This window comes from Harpia harpyja, chromosome 5 (genome assembly GCF_026419915.1).
Source record: "Harpia harpyja isolate bHarHar1 chromosome 5, bHarHar1 primary haplotype, whole genome shotgun sequence".
Classification (NCBI taxonomy): domain Eukaryota; kingdom Metazoa; phylum Chordata; class Aves; order Accipitriformes; family Accipitridae; genus Harpia; species Harpia harpyja.
The window spans coordinates 32,118,932-32,134,776 of NC_068944.1; the positions used below are offsets into that span (position 1 = coordinate 32,118,932).

At 38.0% G+C, this 15,845-nt stretch overlaps 1 protein-coding gene across 5 annotated transcripts in view; it reads right to left on the reverse strand.

The window, feature by feature from the left end:
- The window catches only part of NOL4 (nucleolar protein 4), a 201,571-nt gene that overhangs the window by 48,470 nt on the left and 137,256 nt on the right, over positions 1-15,845 (reverse strand). For all 5 annotated transcript variants that reach the window (XM_052788050.1, XM_052788051.1, XM_052788049.1 and 2 more), the window contains one exon: positions 315-494. In XM_052788050.1, coding sequence (XP_052644010.1) covers positions 315-494 — 180 coding nt within the window. The remainder of the gene's footprint in view (positions 1-314; positions 495-15,845) is intronic.

The following is a 15,845-nucleotide window of genomic DNA, read 5'->3' on the forward strand; positions in this document are numbered from 1 at the left end:
AGCTACAGCCCCTTTCCATTCAATGGGTGAACATGCACATACACACAGCCACATCCACACACAGGAGCACATGCACACATACAGAACAAAGCTTTGTTTGCCTCACTGGTAAAGATGGCACTCTGCCTTAAAATTCTAAATAAAACACAGTAAATCTGTCATCTGTTGGCAAGTGTTTAATATGCATTAAAATAATAATTGAAATAAATCCTGCAAATTAAATTAATGTGCCTTTAATTGTCAAACTTACTCATAAATAACAATGTAAAAGGAATAGTAAAAGTAAACAAGACAATGAGTGCAAGAGGACTTACGTTAAAAGCTTTCAGTCGCTCAGCTTCTACCCCATCTGATTCATTAACCTTCTCAGGATCTTCCTGCTCATCATGGTCATCCTCATCCTCATCTCCTCGGTTCAGAGACAGATCTTCAGCACCTCTGCCTACACTCTCATTCTTGCCAGAGTCATAGCTTGAATAGCTATGTGCAGGGGACTGAAAACAGACAAAAAGAATGTTTGTAAAAATTCACCATGGAAATAAGGTCTTCTCATCAAAAATGCTTTACATATATAAATATTTAAATAATTCCATTATTTCTTTTTATTCTTTGTTCAACATAAAGTGCTCATAATCCTTGTAAGAGCGAAGAATTCACAATATTAATTTCAGTACTTTAAAAAAAGTGACCAGCTGCAAATTCAGTAAATCAATTAACAAATGAATTACCTATGATAATTACAGTTAACATGAGATCTTTGCCATACAGCCTTGTTTAAGCACTACATACAGAAGTTTCTTAAAAATACCAACTTCTTTGTATTAGCCAAGATGTAAATAAGGGGCAATTGATTTGCACAAAACTGTAAAGGATTAAAAATTGCACGTTCTAAGGCAAAGAGGATTTAAGTAGGAAAGATTGATATTCATCCAATCAATAATCAAGAGCTACAATAAGTTATGCAAAACATGGAGATGATTATGTTCTGGTTTCACTTGCAAAACTACAGAATGAATTAGAGATGTGTAGGTTTGTTAACATTTTGAATGATCTCCTGAGAATCATACAGCAAAACCATTGTCTCTTTGCATATCAGCATTCAGAACTTTCCCCTGAGCTGAAATTCAGCTTGCTGGATAAAACAGATGACCATCTCATTAAAGTGTATCCACTTGTAGGACCAAAAAGTTTTCAATTACCAAAAGTCAATACTGTGCATTTTTCCTTGCAATATCAAGACTTCAGTTACCTGTTTCCTCTGTATGCACTTCAAACTGCAGACCACAAAAAGACATCAATAATAAAAAGCCTTCTACAACTTAACACTTTAAGATCATAGCTTTCCCCCAGTCACACAAACATATCGGTGAGTATCTTCGCCAGAACCATCAGATTCACGTTTAGATAATTCAGAGCACAATTTTTCTTCTATAATATTTTAATCCTGTAATATTTCAATGTTTTCCTCTCTTGCTTCAAAGCATACTGTAGTCTATTAACTTCAGAGAGTCCTGAATCAGGTATTACATGATGAACTTCACATACTTTTTTTAGGTACCTCCTGCCTAAATGTCACCAAAAGTCAGGAGCATAATGCCTCAATCAAAAATACATTTCAAATACTTAAAATAACATGCCTTGATCTACATTCTGAGCTTCCTAAAACTGTCTTTATTTCAGGGTGTTTTCACCAATCACAGAATGTAGCTGGGCAGTGAGGTAGGAGGTAAAGGCCATTCATCTTTAAGGTATACTTCTTGCTTTATATTCTTACTCCAACTTCTTTTTTTCTTTCCCTATTTTCATTTCCATCTTATGTACACCATCAGTTTTGGAGTCACTCCTATATGTTTCCTTGCCTTGCCTTAACAGCACTCATACTCCAAGCCTTCCTTTTTTATGTATCCTCCCCAGACTACATTCTCACAGTACAAATTCCCCGGAGTTCCACTTATTAATCCTTAATGCTCCTAACATCAGAACTTGCAGCCTCTCTCATCCCCTTCCTTGAGTCTCTTCAATCTCTAGACCACTCTCCATTCACTAGACTCTTATAGCAGACAGGGAGAATGAGAAAACATCAAAAGAAAACAGAAGATCCAGCCTCTAGATACAAACACCTTCAATAAGTAGCAAGCTCAGCATCACCTCTTCTCTTCCTATAGCCTATGACTGCCCAGTTATGAGGCAAGAAATTAGCCAGGGTTCAGGATTAGCAGGTTATGAGATGGCATAGGAAGATAAGACTTGGGAGAACAGAAAAAAAACTTGTTTCTTTTCTTGACACACCGGTATTTTGTTCTGGGAAGATGATGAATATCGACATTGCTGCCCATTCAGATAACTCTTCCTTGTAGGAGATGTTGAATCCATTGAATTATCAGGCTCCAGAAGAATATAGTTCCATACTGATAGGAGATGATGGCTGTAACTTATCAAGAGTGTCTAGCATATATAAGCAACAGTATTTAACCGGCCAATGGCTACCAGAAGTGTGACAGCTGCGGCCTGGTAGCCTGTTATGAAGGAATAAGAAGAGTGATTTGCTTTGATGCTGAAGAGGTTCCCAAATGAAAATATTTTAAAAAAGAAAGTTACAATTAATTAATTGTTACAATTATTGAAATTGTGTCCAAGTGTTATGCAGTAGTAGATCTGACCTAGACTGCCAGACTTGTTCTTTTGTACTTCTTCGTTTCACCTCGCATCACAGCTATACAGCATGCAGAGGGCTTCTAGATAATCAAAGAGCCATTTCATGTGCTAGGCACCATATAAAGCTGTAGGAGCAACTGCCCTGAAGAACCCTACTGTCTGAAACCCTTGTTCTGCAAACACTTGATTTCGCATGAGTCATTTCATGAGACTAAATCCAATTAGACTACTCATGTGCATGAAGTTAAACAGATGCAAAACTGATTTCAGTATGTACATATGTTTGGGCTGGATGCCAAGATCATAAATTATGCGCCAGGATTGAGATTTGCTTTTGTGAAGGAAAGAAATTCAGGCCAAAATGGATTAGCTATGTCTCTCAAAAATGCAATAGTAATTTTTTTTTTTTTTAAAGAAAGCATCGCATAGAGAGCCTTGTCCAATGTCTTCTCCAAAATATTTATTTCAAGAACAACTTTAGCATCTTAAATGAACCATGGAGAATAACTATCTGAGAAGGTTGCATGGCAGGAATCCGTATTTATTCATAGTGGATTTGAAGACTGTGTACAGTACCAGGAAAAAAAGGTGGGTTTTTTCCTAGCTGTTGCATCAGCAAACTGAGGGAAGAGGTTACAAAAGCTCAGTTAAGAATAAAATTTCTACCTTTTTATATTTCTACACAGATGAATATTGAGTCAGAGAAGGAACAGACTGTTTCTCTCACTTGTGTTGACTCTGCAGTTGTGCAAAAGCTGAGAAGCATTTTCTTTTGGTACTCTACTAAGCAGCTGCAGTGCTAAACAAACATGGAGTAGAAGAGCAGAGGACAACTTTTCCTGAGTACATGTTCCTCAATTTTAGGTCTTGCACTGTCCTTTCAAAAGGCTTCTCCCACCTTTGCCAGACAGGAACCTGCTCATTCAGATTCCTGTACACCCCTTGACACATACAATTTTATGGTCCTGCAGTGAACTAGACTGGAGAAGTGATCCTGGTTAAAATGTTTTGGGGTTGGTTTGTTGTTTTTTTTTTTTTTGCCAGTCTGTTTAAGACCAGGATCAGTTCTTGGCTCTAGTTCACCACTTGAAAGGACAAACCTTTGTGCTGACAGGACAGTGTAAGCATGGAGGGGATAGAGGGAGCATACACGTCTCTGTTGACAGCAATGCAACATTAAAGCAATCATGGAGTGGAAGCATTAGTAGACACAAGATATTTCACAGGTGAAACCTTTGTGCTTAACAAATGTGGGTTGGAAAAGAAAGTGACAGCAAAGTATAATGAGAAATTATTCAAGGAGAACAAATGAGGCTAAGGCTAAGGCCAAGAGTATTGCATCCCCCAAACATTTAGACGATTATAAAGTTGTCTTAAAAATACTGAGATGTTGATAGATATACTCTTGCCGCTTTGTCCTTGCCCTTTTCTGAAGGTTCTGAGTTCATTATTTTAATCTCTTCCTTGCAATAATAAGTATTAGACACTTCTGCTTTATAAAAATGAAAGTAAAGGTTCTTGCCTAACAACCTGCTTTCAGGAGCTTGTGACATGAAATATCAACATCTTTCTAATACATTACAAGTCAGCAACAAAAGTCACCTGAAGTAAGGTAAGTGTCAAATAGTACTATAAAAGACCTGAGAGGACATCACAGTGTCACCTAGTTCATCTTGCTGCCACAGAACAATGTCAGAGGTCATTCCTGACCACTGTTTGTCTGGTTGTTATCTTACAACTTCCAGTGACAGAGATGCCATATATCCCCCAGACAATCTGCATCAGTGTTTCACTGTCTTCAGAATTATTAAAATATTCTTAACACCCACCTCTGACTTTCATAAACAGAACTAAGCCTATCCCTTTTTCATGTACCTACCACATATTGCAATGGGGGACAGGTGTACCTGGAGAAGAGAGCATTCTCTTCCCTCTTTACAGGAATCTTTCAGACATTTGAATACTGTTGTCACGTCCCCTCCTCTCAATCTTCTCTTCCCAATAAATTCATTCATGCTATGAAACTCATGTTTTCTAGATTCATAATCATTCTTACTGGTCTGCTCTGCATGTTCTTTGTTTGGTCTGAAACTTTCTCAAAGAGCAACTCCCAAAACTCCAAAGTGTATTCCATTTGAGGCCTTTCTATAGAAAATATATTCATTTATTGCTTCACAGATTTCTAATATGCTTACAGCAGAAAAGCTTATCGCTTTATTTGCAAGATAAAAGAATACCCCATACATGGCAAAAGACAGTGATACAGAAACCCCATAGTTGCCAACAGAAGTCATGCTGTTATTTTGTGAGAAATAAAGCAGAAGTAATCCAGAATATTAATAAATATAAAGCCTACCATAGTGCCCCAGTGCCTGGTAGGCTCAAACACTGGTGTATGGTCATCAGACATGGTCTGTAGGATGATTTCACATGAACTCATTGCAGGAGGCTTCTCCCAGCAATGGACAGCAAGACAATCTTGGCTATCTCGGTGAGTATACAAAGAAGGCTGTTGATTACTGGACAAAAAGTTATTCAGCAACAGAAAGCTAATTACTGAGTCTGGTTATTTGTAATGACCAAAAATTGGAAAAATCTCAGCCATGTAATTTTTTAAAAATGCCAAAAGGGAACAAAAGACCCCACCTTTCAAGGAAAAAAAAAGCCTCTGAAGGAAGCGTAGCAGATTTTCTTTTAAAATGAAGTTTCATTTTTCACATTTACATTGCATTTTACATTTACATTTAGTTGAATAGTTTTACATTTAGTTGGATAGTGTGTAACTCTTTCAGTTGTTACGTTAGTCACTCATAAACCACAGCACTCCTGTGAGCTGAAGAGATTTGGTGATTTGAGGAGTTGGCAAGAGAGTAGCGCAGGTTTCCATACTGCATGGAAAGGAAAGGAGTTGTGAGGTAGGCAGAGATGAAAACACTCTGCTGGCTATAGATGATTCTCTTCTAGAAATCTGCCTCCACATCCATAAGAGTTACTAAATATATTTTTTTTAATGAGTAAATAAAACCACAATCTAAAGCTGACAGAATTCTGCTCGTCCCCTCAGTTGTACCTCCAACACTTTCGTTCTGCTCTTTCTACATCTCAGTCTTTCCTGCTGTACCACTGAATACACAAAAGTCTACAATTTTAGCAATTACTCTTGCAAATTAGGTGTGCTTTTCCGCATATTTTCCCATGTGCTATTGTGTATACATATTTTTATAGAAACCATTGCTATGATACAGAAGGGGATTAGAATATTCTGATGACACCAGATTTGATTGCTTTGAAGACTTTTTTTCCAGCATCGTCAGTTAAATTAGAACTTGATTTTAATTTTTTATTTCACATTTACATTTTTAACTGATGCTACATATGACAAGCTTTTTGAAAAAAAGTATAACAAACACACTGGTTTCTGGTGCACTGTCTGCGAGTAAGAAGCATGCATTTTATTTGACATATAAACAATATTAAAAGTTTAAGCCTGTAAGGTTAAGGGAAAATTTATGTCCTATACCTTCCCCTTAAAATTATATTTGAAATGAATATTGGATTCTTAGAGTTCCACTTTCTTTCCTGCGCAAACTGTGAGTATTCCATATTGCACGGAACTTGTCTAAGGGAGGTAGTGTTTTCTTTTTTACATTAAATCTGTAACATATGTAATAACAATAACACATTAGAAAACATAAAATACATTTGGCACATACATGCCCTTTTGGTATTAAAAAAGATGAAACTATGAATTCAAATGTTCCTATCTTTTTCTCCTCAATTCAAACAGTAAAGCAGGAGGCATAACTGGAAAACTAAGGTTCAGGTACTATCCTAAGCAATCCTCTTTCAGCTTTTATAGAGAGAAGCCCAGGTCTCCATTATTTTTCATTAATAAACCATTTTTTCCACAGTCCCTCTTAAATCCTATGCCCTTCTGTCTTTCAGACTTTACTGTTACTATCCTTTTTACATAGCCCCTTTAAACCTTCATACTGTCATGTGTGTGGAACTTTACTGCCCATCATTTTTTTCTCATTACAGAAAAGACTGTAAAGTTTCAAATACAATTCCAGCATCTCACCATTTATTTCAAGATCCAGTTAACCTCATTTTTATAAACTTGTCACACATTTGCTCGTCCTACCCATCTCTGTATATGACTATGACCAGCTTGCTCCCCTTGTTACACCACAACTGGCCTTTCCAGCTCCTTCATAAAATTCCACGCTTGATAATGGGAAGGTGTCACTGTGTATAATTCTGCTATTTGGAGCATGAGGATAACAGCATTCTTACTGCAAGAATGGAGAGCTGAAATCTAGGGTTCATAGGTTTGACTCTATCAAAGTGTTATCTAACATGTAAAGTGGAGTAGATTTTATAAGACATTTATACACAGAACTTGTATTACACTGAAATATTAAAATATCTTTTCTGTTTCCTCTGTGTTAACAATGTGAGCTCCAGAAAGACAACTGTTCAGTTATTTATAATAGGAACTAAGAAATAAAAAGATTTTTCTCCTGAATTATCTTTGACATGGTCTTTTCTCCAGAGTCATTGTTTTTACAGTAGTCACTGAGAGAATAGTGACTGTTCTTAAGACTACCTACTCGTTCTTTCTCAGTAATTAGCCAGTCTATATCATATTATCTGTTTGCTTATAATATTCCTTTCAACAGAAGCACATTTATTAGCAATAAGTAGAGTAAACTGTAAATTACCCAGACACTTTCATTCCAGCAGGATTTATCTGGATAGATAGAAGTTTGGATAATTTAAAGATAAGAAATAATTGAAAAACCTCCTGAAACACAGAACTTCCTGTGGTATATTTTCTCCTTTTAGCTAAAACATAGTCTACCGTAGGTCTATCCCCACTGGTATTGACCAACATTATTGAAGTACATCACCTTGCCCTAGTAGAATTAACCTCAGAAATTTAGTAGAGAGTAAAAACAGAGAGACAACTGAGAATTCTCAGTCAAGTAGAAAAATGAAGTATATTTAGAGGCAATAGTTTAACGAGCTTCTTTCTAATTTATCCACAACAAATCTCTTACTACCTGATTCAGCACCTTCAGGAAGGCTCCTACTCCTTCCCCAGCTGTTCTGGAGGGGGAGAATTCTTGAAGAGTCAGAATAAGCATGTCCAAACCTCCCTAGCCCACCAGTGTCGAGAGTACCGGGGCAGAGCCGATTTAACAGAGCAGGAGACTTGCCTACTTCTCACAGCTTTTATTTTACAAAGTTGTTTTATTAATGACTTCTAGAACTCCTGTCACTGATGTAGGAAGACAGGTATTTTCAACCAAATACTAAAAACCCTAGTTATATAACCCCCAATAACTGGTCATGTTGCAAAATGTGACTGTTGTGGTTTTGGCAAAAATACAATGTCCTTTGTAGGAGTTGAAAAGTCAAAGCTAAATGGTGACATACACAAATAAAAGCCTAAATTATTTTTGGCATCATACACCACCATTTTGAAGCTTTAAAAGGATCTGACAAAGTTTCTGTGAATTTGAGAAACAAATAGGAAAGCTCCATCACAAACTTCTGGATTTATGCAAACCGTGAACCAGTAGAGTATTTAAACATTTCCTATAGTACATGCAAAATCAAACCAGAAGATCTGAATGAAAATGTTATACTCTTGTAAGAGCCTACCTTACAAAAAAAAAGAAAACCTACCTTATTATCAAAGGTAAGGGAACTTCATGAGTGGTCTCCTAAGGACAGCATTATCATACTTTGCAGGTACTACTATAGCTCTGTGAAGCGAAGAGCCTGGGAGTGCCCCATGTAGTTCTTGAGCTTTTCTCAAAATGCATCAATCAAAAACTTCTGTTGGAAAACTACCATTTCTAATTTGGGGTGAAATTTTAACGTTTTGCCAAGAACCTTTACAGTTTCCACCCAGATTCCAGAGCCTTCCATTTGTCAGGGTTTTTTCTTTTTTAAATGAAATAGTGACAGTTTATATGGGGATTAGGGAATGTTTTTCTTATGAAATACAGTTCAGTCTACTAAGGTTCACATTACAGGCATGTAGTGAGCATTTTTGACCACCAATTCTTTGGTCAATTTTTAGACAACTGGCTGGTAAGAGCTAAAAACTATTTTGCAAATACACTGGGCTATTAATTTCTTCTCATTTTATTTGAGAATGAAACCTCTAATGCAGGCAACACATTTAGGAAGTAACTAAGATGGAGAAGACCTATATAAACCTGAATATCACAGTGACAATCACAATGTAAGACTTAAGACTCTCACTACTCTCTTTGCAGCCTGTCCTCATCTAAGTGACAGAAGAGTAAGACATAACTGAGCATGTCAGCAGGGGTACAACAGTCCAGTTTCATAGGAACTCTTCTGCAAGTAAAAGCAGAATCCCTGAAAAAACTCAATCTATCCTCCAAAAAGACCACTTAATGGCCAACAGTGCTACCCCTATGGTTAGAAAATATCCTGAACTGCTGCTAGCTTTTAAAACAAAAGTAGTTGCTGAATACTAAAACTGCAGTCATGGCCTCTGAAGTCTGACTTAGGTATGAAGTTATTGTCAGCAAAAGCAGGAATTGAAATACAGGAATGAAATAATTTCTTGAGTAGTAGTTTAAATGTCCTAAGCTTACTGTTTCATCTCTAGGATTTTAATTTCTTAGAGGCATCTGTATGCAGGGAAATAATGTTGTCCTAAATACAGAAGAGCAGGGTTTCTTGTCAGCCGGACATCATCGGATGCTCTATTTTAATCTTGAGCATATTGCTGCTGGAAAACCTAAGTAGATTAATCCCCTTCCTCACTTTAGCAGTGAGGAATACAAACCAGGGAATACAAACTACATGCAATTCACTGGTTTAGTCATGGGCCCCTTGTCAAACATCTACAATGAACTAGAAAACTGCCACAATCTTTGTTCTTTTTTTTCCTCCTTTGCTGTTCCTTCTGTTCATGCCCCTTGGTTCAGTTTAAACCATTTTTTTTCCAAGCTGCTTTCTCCTGAAACCTCTCATTCCTTTCTTTCTCTTTGAACTCATTATGCCTTTAGTTCTTATTGCTTCATTCTCCTCTTGCATTGTTCTCTTGACTTTCATACTATTTCCTTCACATCTTCCTCCTTAAATTTCTCTCTGCTCCATCTTGCCATAAATTTAAGCTGTGACACCAAAAGGTTCAATAACCTGTTTTCTTCTTCAATTACAAACATGAAAGATAAGGCTATTTTCTCAAGTCCAAAAGCTTGAATCTACACTGGGAAATTATGTGCTTATTTGTGAACAACATCCCTTGAATCTACGACTGTCGGCTACAGGTGAAGCCCTTGCTAAGAGAACTACAACCAAAGAGAATCTAAAGACTTTGTACCTGGCCCTTTACTCCACCACCTTTTTCTTCCTCCCACTCTTTACTATGACAGTTTTCTACTCCTCCATCGCAGCTCAGGTATATGTAAGCTTTTTCTACCTGCAAAGCAATGTTCCCAAGGAGCAAACACATTCACAGGTGAAGGAGTTCAAGTCATATCAGGAAGTCAGGAGTTAAGAAATTTTTTTTTTTTTTTTGTGACACTTACTTTCACCCCGCTCCCCTGTCTCTGTGTATCCCAGGAAAGCTGGAGATGGAAGCTACACAGGAGGCTTCCAGGTTGTACAAAGTTTCAAAAGAAACTTCCAGAGAGTAACAGCAGAGACAGATGTAGGGACAATAATCCATCACCACTGCAGAGTTTGTGTGTCCCAAGAGAAGCAGCAGCGCAGGAGAGGAACATTTTTCACTAGGTAAAGAGAAAGAAAGCAACGAAGATGAAGGATGCCTCTGTCCTATTCTTGCCAGGACTTCGGTAAAAGAGTGCTATTTGAGGTCCAGGAACTCAGCAACTACCTATAAAGGCTACCCAGCAGTGGGACTTATTAAACACATAGTTACATGCTGAGCTCTGGACGTGTATTTTCTAATAAGGAAGGAGGAGCAGCATTTTTTGTCCTAACTTATATGAGTAAGAACACAGTGCACAGAACGAAAGTGGGAAATAATGAGGAACTAAAAATGATGAACAGGATGAGAGAGGAAAATGGTTTAACAATGGACCTTTCTTGGTGTGCTCTTTCTGAATTTATCATAAGTTATTCCCTGTGCTGATTTCGTCTTCCTACTTTATCCTACACAATGGCATTTCAGAGATTCTCCCACCTTTCTCCTTTCCAGCCTGAGCATGGCAGAAGTGCAAATGTTTGGGAAGGAGATTAAAAATCAGTTGGTGGAAGCAGCGAAGGAGGGATCTCCAACTCACCTGTCTCCATCGTTTGAGACAAATTTAGGCTCTCCCTCCTTCAGTTTGTGTTGCTCAGTCACTACAGTCATATGCCAGAATAGGTGAGAGGAGACAGTCCTGTCACTCCTTCTCTTCTGATCATGAGAGTCTGACCGATCATTTACATCTTCAGAAGTACAGATTAGAGGAAAAAAGACAGTAATGGTAACATATTGAGAGACAGACTCATGCAAAAAACCAAAGCCAATTGATTAATGACATGCATGTAACCCAAAATAATCTGTTCAATACTGAACAGCCATTTACAATTATCCCAGTAATACAATGACATACTAAAGATTGATTTCTCTGGGGGAAAGCTAGGAATGCAACAGGGGCACAACACAAATTTGTTGCATATGCAAGAGAGGAGCATATTGCTTACAGAGAAGTATAGGGCACAACTAGAGAATGAAGGACTAGCTTGTTCTTTTCCTTTCTGCCTTTTACCTCTATCTGCTTCTAGTAGCAACTTTTTTTTTCTTTGCTTAGCTTCATAAAACATCTCCGGAGGTAAATCAGCTGGATTGTGCTAGCAACTAGCCCTGGGAGACAGAGGCTAATTGCCTTAATTATTGCTTAAGGGCCAGGTGGGGAGATTTAGAACTTGAGACCAATGAAGAGGGGACAGATGAAGACAGCACTCCTAAAAGCGGGGGGCGGGGGGGGGGGGGGGGGGAGAAAACTGGCCCTAATTTGCAATAGTCTGAGTGACAATGGAGCAGATGAGATGTCTGTAGCTGAAGCTGATGGAATAGCTTACTGATTAGTTCCCTACTTATCTAGCACAAATAAATCTTTAGACTGATTTGTAAGAAATGCATGTAGTTTGACCCTCTTTGTTTAGGGAAGGAGAAAAAAAGCATTTATCATACAAGTAAGCCAGATGTGTTGCTTGAGGTTAGCACATGACAGCAACCATAAGAAGATTGCAGTAGAGTTCCTCATAAAGGCAATCTCTAGCCATTGGTCCTCCAGACCAATGCATCCTTAGGATTGATACAAAAAGAGCACCAAGAAACAGAAACAACAAAAGAACCTTTCAGTCCTAAAGTGACGCTGGCTGTGCTCCTGCTAAAGACACAGTCTGACATTTGGGGGATTGGGGATGGAGGACAATATTATAAAAAGCATTAAACATGACTCCCAAAGAAAAGGCAATTCCTGATCAAACTATTCAGGGAACCAATTCTAGCAAACACCACAGTTGTGTTGAAGAGCAAATGCTCTTCCCCAGAAGAATCAGAGAGATCACAGTAGCCTCCTAACTCCCTGCCAATATCATTAAGTATCTCTATTGGATCATAGCTTTCATAGTACCATCCTGAAGAAACCAGAAACTCTCATTGTAATCCATAAGTTTACCTGCCTGAGATGGTATAGCACTTTCTAACTTGTACAAACATTAGTATATATTTGATACAAAAGTGAGCTAGAACTTTTGGGTGGCCTGGTTATAAATGAGCCCTGGGATTTTATATGCAGCCTGTTAAACTCTCAGGTTTGTGAGAATAGAATTGTCCTGCTTCCTCCAGGATAGCATAGCATAGTGTAAGCTCCCTGAACAGCTGCTGTTTGGAAAGGAAATTGCACTTCCAAACTTGACTCCGTGCATAATCTTTGTTTACTGCAAAATGTTTCTGTCACATTGGTACTTAGAGCTCAGTTAGAAGGAACCATGCAGCCATCAAGCAGCAGTTTCCAAGATAATCTAATAGACCTGGTCTGTAAAAGCTCAAACTCATTTACAACAAACAATATTTTTAGCTTCTATTAAGAGAGTTGCAAATTCTAGCGACAACTTTGTTACATGCGTTCACTTTATTTTACTAAATCAGTGCACAAGGCTCAGCTCTTATCACCACCCAGCAATGGAGAATTCCCCTAGCAGAGTAGAAAATCCTATTTGGCAAAACTTTACTTCCTCCAAAAAATACATTAAATCCACATTGTTGTAGAGGAAGAGTTCTGGGAGGAAAACCAGCTAGAAGTATACCAGAAGAATGGAATAAATCAGAGCAGGCAGTACATTTTCTCATATTGATATCACAACTCAATGTCTGACTATGGAGCAGTGAACAGCTATAAAAACTGCTTTGTATCTTGCTCCAACCCAAATGATTTAATCTTCCCCGCCGCCCTTCCCCTAAATTCAGTGAAAAAGGATTTGATCCTATAGTAAGTCAGTTTATCACATGAAGAGAGCTAGCTGAAAAGTTCTGATCCAGATCTGAACTGGCAAAAAGCTTTAAAAGTTTGTGTCCATTTCTATTTGCTTTCTTATGTTATATGACTACTACTTTTTCCTTTTTCCTTAGCTTCCATAGATGAAAAAACAAAGAGGAAAACAAAATAGAATCTATTTTTAAAATAAAAATAAGTCATCCATATGTCTATTTTGAGAAAGTGCCCCCCCTCTCATGGTGCAGCTGCCTACACTGTGTGTTCACCCATTCTCCTCCTTCACAAAGCTCTACCTGAGTTCAAGACATGCAGTGCTGTGATCTACAGGCTGAGATCCTTTTGGAGTATGCATGGGGAATATAACTCTCATCTGTTGTATTTTAATAAACCCAAATACAAGATGCACAGAATGTGAGGGACAGAAGAGTTTTCTGTGAACACCCTCCATCATTGTCACTGGAAGTGGCATTGACTCTCCTCTGCTGTGTGGCCAGACCACAGATCAGGAAACCAGTAAGCAAGAATTAATTTTAAAAACTGAAAGGCAAGGATAACTTTAGTAAAGTTCCCCTTCCCTAGTGAGTAACCAGATTTAACAAACCTAAGTAGAATGTTCTCTTTTGCACATGCACTATCTGTGCAGTCTTTCCCTTAGTGTGCCAGACCTCCTGCATGCATCCAGCACCATCAGCTGGCACTGGCATCCCTGCAGCTCTCTGAACTTTCCTGCACGAAACTTGCTTTCTGCCTAGTGAGGTCCATGAGGGACGGATCAGAGCTGATTACATAGAGCAGAAGGTCATGTGGGGTCAAAAAAGCACCCATACACCTGAAGCTGGTTTAGCTGCCACGATTTGCGCTGTGATCTGTGTACCAAGAAAACATTAACAGTTTTTATCCCAAGATCTTTACTGGTTCCTTATGACTGATTAAGTCAACAGCATGTGTGTGTGTGTGTGTGAGTGTGAAAGGTTAGGGTACAGTCTAAATTTAAAGATAGCTGCACAAAACAGAAAACAAACTCATCTGCTCTTCTTGTCTTACTGATTGTTGCAGGCAAGAGTTTTTAAGATCTCCTGATGTGCATCTGAAAAGCATCTCAGCCGGTTATCTAGATAAGCATTAGGAGCTATGAGTCTCTAAACGTAAGATTTCTCAATGAAACTGTGACTCAGCTCACCAGAAGGAATTTTATGGGGTCTGAAAAGGCTGCAGTGTATTTATTTTGTAGCTAAGGGATTACAGGCAGATTTTCTAAAATCCAAATGAAAACTTTATGACTCAGAAAATGGTCCCCAGATAGAAGGTTTTCTGAAACACACATGTACCACTGCAATTTTTAAAGGTATTTACACCATCAAGCTTTGCAATGCCAGAATTTATAAACCAGCAATGTTTACTTGTCTGTAAGGCAACATCCGTAATATTACTTTGTATATTCTGCTTTCTATTCCAACTTGCTGAACTACCTGTCAATCTTCTAGTCAACAAAGTAAATACAACAGGATTTCCTTTTGTAGACCCTGGGACTACAAATCTTATAGTAAGGCTCCATTTGAACACAAGGATCTGTTCACATGTGGCATAGGACACTAATAGCTTTGTTTTCCATTATTAAAAAGTAACACCATGCAGGCAATGAAAGTATATAGAAATAGGTTTTCTCTGTTAAATATGACCTCTTCAGTCTTGTCAAGAAATTTTGCAGCTCCAGTACTACTGTTTTAAAATGAATGTGATGATACAGGTTCAAGCTATTGAATTTTTCTATGCAGTAAGTGCTTTCAACAGTGCCATAAGCAACAAACAAAATACAGGGAAGTGACTCACTCTGGCAGTCATAGTTTACCTCGATGAGTCCTGTAAAGGAGTAGCTTTAATATCTGCTCGGTGATTCCTATACAGAAATATCCAGTATATTATGCTTAAACAGGTTTATCTTCAAAAAGTAGAACTGAAGAAACTTGACATCCTATTGACTTATGTCCTAGATCCCCAAGTCCTCACTGGCATGCCTTCTCCATTTCACTCCACATCTCTCCCACTTCTCACAGGGCAAGAGTTTGTGGCTTGTCGAGGGCTGGGAGAGTACTCATTGCCCAAGCAGCTTCTGCCTCTCAAAATGTAAGGCCCTCATGAAGGCAGTAACCTGGGTCTTTCTACTTGAGTCAAATGCAGGTTTTCACAGAACTTGTAGCAACTCAACATTGTCAAGATTCCTACCTTATCAAATTAGATTGAAATTGGTCAATAGTTTTAAAGGTTAGGCAGGGACAGACAAACTGACAGAGCATAAAACACTTCCTTAGGAAACAAAATCAAGACAATGATCAGGACCACAACAAACATCTTTTCACATTGATAGAATAAACTGCAGCATATGGATAGCAAACGGGTATTTCTTCTGGATAAAACTTTCCTTGTAACCAAGATTTTAGAGAACATTTCTTACCTGGGACATGAGTAAAGCAGGAAGAGTCTGGCATAAAAATCTCTAAATAACACTTTGCATCTAAATGTATTTTTACGGAAAGTAATACTTTGAAAAAATCTAACAAGTATCTTGCAAATTCTTGCTCTAGGTAGAATGAATTTCAAAGTGGTGTGGGGGAGGTATCCATACAGAGAAGAATCCCATACTTATTAGCTACTTCCATAAAACTTTGCGCATGTACTATTATTTTT